The 3,647-nt window shown below is 39.8% G+C and overlaps 1 protein-coding gene across 1 annotated transcript; it reads right to left on the reverse strand.

Moving 5' to 3' along the window:
• Positions 1–335: 335 nt before the first annotated feature.
• On the reverse strand, positions 336–3,647 carry LOC140154685 (S-adenosylmethionine-dependent methyltransferase Rv2258c-like). Its single transcript, XM_072177252.1, has 4 exons — positions 3,471–3,647; positions 2,975–3,195; positions 1,990–2,115; positions 336–805 (listed from the first exon to the last, which is right to left on the reverse strand). Exons 1-4 carry the CDS (start codon positions 3,608–3,610, stop codon positions 336–338), a joined length of 957 nt encoding a protein of 318 aa, XP_072033353.1. The 5' UTR covers positions 3,611–3,647.

Genomic DNA, 3,647 nt, shown 5'->3' on the forward strand with positions numbered 1-3,647 from the left:
TTTGAATATTGCGTGTTGAGAGCCGGCTGTTCTTATTCGTTTTTATGGTCAATATGAGTTTGTTTTAATTATAGTATAATTAATTTTCTAACATATATGGCATAATGTTGTGATTGCCGGAGATTTCCTTTAACATCCGGAATAAGCGGCGCTTCTTGGTTGCTCTTTTCCAGTGATCATTAAACCATATCTGGTCACTAGTCTTCTTGGAAACAAGCTTAATACGCGCAAAAAATGGAATGTTTTAAAGGCTAAAATGGCCAAATATGAGGTTAATTTAGTCAAAAACCACCATGCATGCTTCAACATTGGGGAGGATTTATCCATACCTGGATTTAATTTTCGCTTTGGCTTGGTGCCCCTGAACCCCTGGGCCCATCTTCATTTAAGGACATGGGCATGCAATTAAAAAGTTCGAAGTTATAAATCATAGGTGCATATGGGATCTGGATATTTTTAGCCATTGAGCTATGCATGTAGTCACCAATCAGAGCGAATGTCCCATCAGTCTTCAGCACTTCGTAGCAGCAACGTAATACGTCCCCCGGCTGGGCGGTAGCATGGACCATATCATTAGCCAAGACAAAGTCAAACTTTCCTGACCAGTCTGAAGGAAGTGTACACGCGTCATGTTTCGCTATGGTGATGTTATTAAGCTTCTGTTTGAGAACTTTCGATTGTAAGATTTCAAGCGCTTCATCACTTGTGTCCACTGCCAAAACAGTGCTACTCGGAAAGCCAGCTGCAAGGAGTGTACTGGTTGCGCCGGCGCCACAGCCGATGTCTAAAACACTGGCTCCGGATTCTGAGAAAGTAGATACAAATTTGGTTCGTTCTTAAGTGTATTTACGGTAGTCGTATATTTACCCCCTTTAACTCAAACATACTCCAATTTAAAAACTGAAATAGTAAAAAAGAAACCCATTTTAGTTTTTAATATGCAAATTTTGATACCCCATTTGTCTGGATATCTCAATATTTGTAGCCATGATATGATACCTTGAATGATAAAGATGCAGAACCAACATACTGTCAAGTTCAACCCAATCTGTCCAAAAGTGTCAAATATTTGGCCATCAAATTTTTGAATGTAGATTGACTGACCTATATTAGTTCACAACTAGATTGACCTTGTTGTGTAAATACTAATATTTTGAAGGACCAGATAAGCCATGTGATCAGTATGTCTCGCTCTTGGTAGGGTATGATCAGTATGATAAATACAACTTTAAAACACAGATCATGACCCGAGTTCATGACAACTGCTCAGATAAATTGTTAGGGATATTTAAATGTTTTCAAATCAATAGAGTTTCGAAATTAAATACGGCAACATATTTTTCACAGTCCTAATATTGGACAGCAGGATAATAACCCCATATATTGGTAAGTTCATCTTTTGAGATTCTTTAAACTTAGAATATAGCTTCGCACATTGAAGCAACAGGATGGGATTTCCCTGGCTTGCTTGTTGCATCCCCTCTTCGATATGAAATGGATATAAAGGGCTGGCACTTTCGCACTAAGGGGCCTTCGGCGAGAGCAAAATGTAAAAAACATGGGGTCATTCGGTGAGAGAATGATTTTTGGCATTCGGTGAGAGCAAAAAAATATGGGGTCATTGGGTGAGAACATGACTTTTTTTATTAGAATCTCTGGGTGAGAGCCGCAACAGCGCGAATTCCCAGTTCTAAATGCCTTCAAATTTCTTTGTTTTTTTCAAAATAAGTTACAAAATCAGTGATAAATGAAAGTTGCTGTTCAAATTGAACTTGTAAGGGTCTTTAGGTGACAGATCAAATGGAAAATATGGGGTCTTTGAGTGACAGCGACGCTGAAAAGGTATTAACAGCCCTACATACGAGGTACGTATGCCCAGTACTGCCCGCCCGGGCTTGTAAAATTCCGGGCATGTGCGGAGTGGTGATGGGTGTTGGGGTAACATGTTTGGGGTGGGATGGGTGCTTGGGATGAGTGTGTGTGACCTACCAAGTGTCTCTGTCATGCCTGGTATTGCTGGTATAATATCAGCCTGAAGGTGTCTCTTGTATGTGTTTTCAGTCCAGCCGTCTAATGATGTCCAGTATACATCACTGTAGTCTGAATAGGATACCGCTGTGATAAGGATATACAGGTATACCGTAATAACTTTAATAACCATGATAAAAACGTATAAAACATAATAGAGTATAGTGTGTCCAAAGGTGTCAGGTTAAAAGGGTAGAGACAAAATTGTGACCGATAAAATCCTCCTTTTAATAAATCGCAAGAAATTGCGTTAAATTGTACACATTGTTTCAAATTCTAATAAATCTATTGAAACTGCCTTAAATCGCTCTCAAAACTGCTAAGAAACAGCAAATTTGTGCTGATTTTTACAAAATGGTGCTAAATGAATATATATCCACAATCTCTCATTTTCTCCCTGCAACACGGGGTGTAGCAGGAGAAGCAGCAGCAGAAGAAAAAGCAACAAGTGAGAAGATATTAAGAAAAACAAGAGAAAGTTTAAAGATGAAGCAGGAGATGAACAAAAAATTAGATGAAAAAGTGATAATGATGCTGCTGGTGATTGTGGTGGTAGTGGTGGTAGTAGTGGTGGTGGTGGTGATGATAATGGTGATGATGATGGTGTTGGTGGTGGTGGTTGTAGTAGTGGTGGTAGTGGTAGTGGTGGTGGTGGTAGTGATGATGATGGTGGTGGTGGTGGTGGTGGTGGGTAGTGGTTGTTCTGGTGGTGGTTATAGTGGTGATGGTAGTTGTAGTGATGATGGTGGTGGTGGTTGTAGTGGTGGTGATGATGATGATGATGATGATGATGATGATGATGATGATGATGATGATGATGATGATGATGATGGTGGTGGTGGTGGTGGTTTTGGTGGTTATGGTGGTGGTTATGGTGGTGATGGTAGTTGTAGTGATGATGGTCATGGTCATGGTGCTCATTTTAAGAAGTACAATTTGATCGTACCTTTTGGTCCGTCCTTCTTGAAGCATTTTACAACTTTCCTAAATGTTTCCGCCAGAGCAGGAATAGTCAGTGAATAAGAAGCGCTACTATCTGTAGACCCTGCTCTTGTTAATGCATTACGTCGACGTGGTGGTAGCAAGAATCGATCCACTCCTGAGGAATCTGATGATAACTCGACGATTTGGCCTGTGACCATTGCTCCAAGCCACTCCCTAACATACCTTTATTTCAAACAAATAAGAATGTGATTTTATTCAAATAGCTTTGAACCATTGACAACAGGTTGATGTACATATTTGAACTCGAAGGAGAAAATACTTCCAATATATTGTTAGAAACCTGCAAGCTGAGACTATGCAATTGAATAAATCTTAGCTGCAAGATCTAGATTTCATCATAAAATGAATATATGAAAACGTTTTCAAATAAGGAGTTGCAAGTAAGTCAAAGTGTTAGGTAGCTGGCGAAAAGGACACAACCAACAATGCAGTCCTACCATTCCTTTGAATCCGTGGCTTGAGCAATCTCTTCAGAAGATTTTGGTTCGTCCCATTCCGCCATCTTTTCAAACAGTCCAGTCTGTACGCCTAATGCTACAGACAAACACAGATGGCTGTCTGTGACCAATTGAAACATTCTATTAGTAAAGGCATCTTCTGTTTCTGTTGTTGAC

This window comes from Amphiura filiformis, chromosome 6 (assembly GCF_039555335.1).
Source record: "Amphiura filiformis chromosome 6, Afil_fr2py, whole genome shotgun sequence".
NCBI classification, from domain to species: domain Eukaryota; kingdom Metazoa; phylum Echinodermata; class Ophiuroidea; order Amphilepidida; family Amphiuridae; genus Amphiura; species Amphiura filiformis.

What these genes read in the sequence shown, in the direction of transcription:
- LOC140154685 (XM_072177252.1), bottom strand. Translation starts at nt 3,610, where the DNA reads ATGTTTCAATTGGTCACAGACAGCCATCTGTGTTTGTCTGTAGCATTA. An exon ending in GCCACGGATTCAAAGGAATG is followed by an intron (nt 3,196 to 3,470) that starts GTAGGACTGCAT and finishes TTTGAAATAAAG; the next exon opens with GTATGTTAGGGAGTGGCTTG. An exon ending in AGGCATGACAGAGACACTTG is followed by an intron (nt 806 to 1,989) that starts GTAGGTCACACA and finishes CTACTTTCTCAG; the next exon opens with AATCCGGAGCCAGTGTTTTA.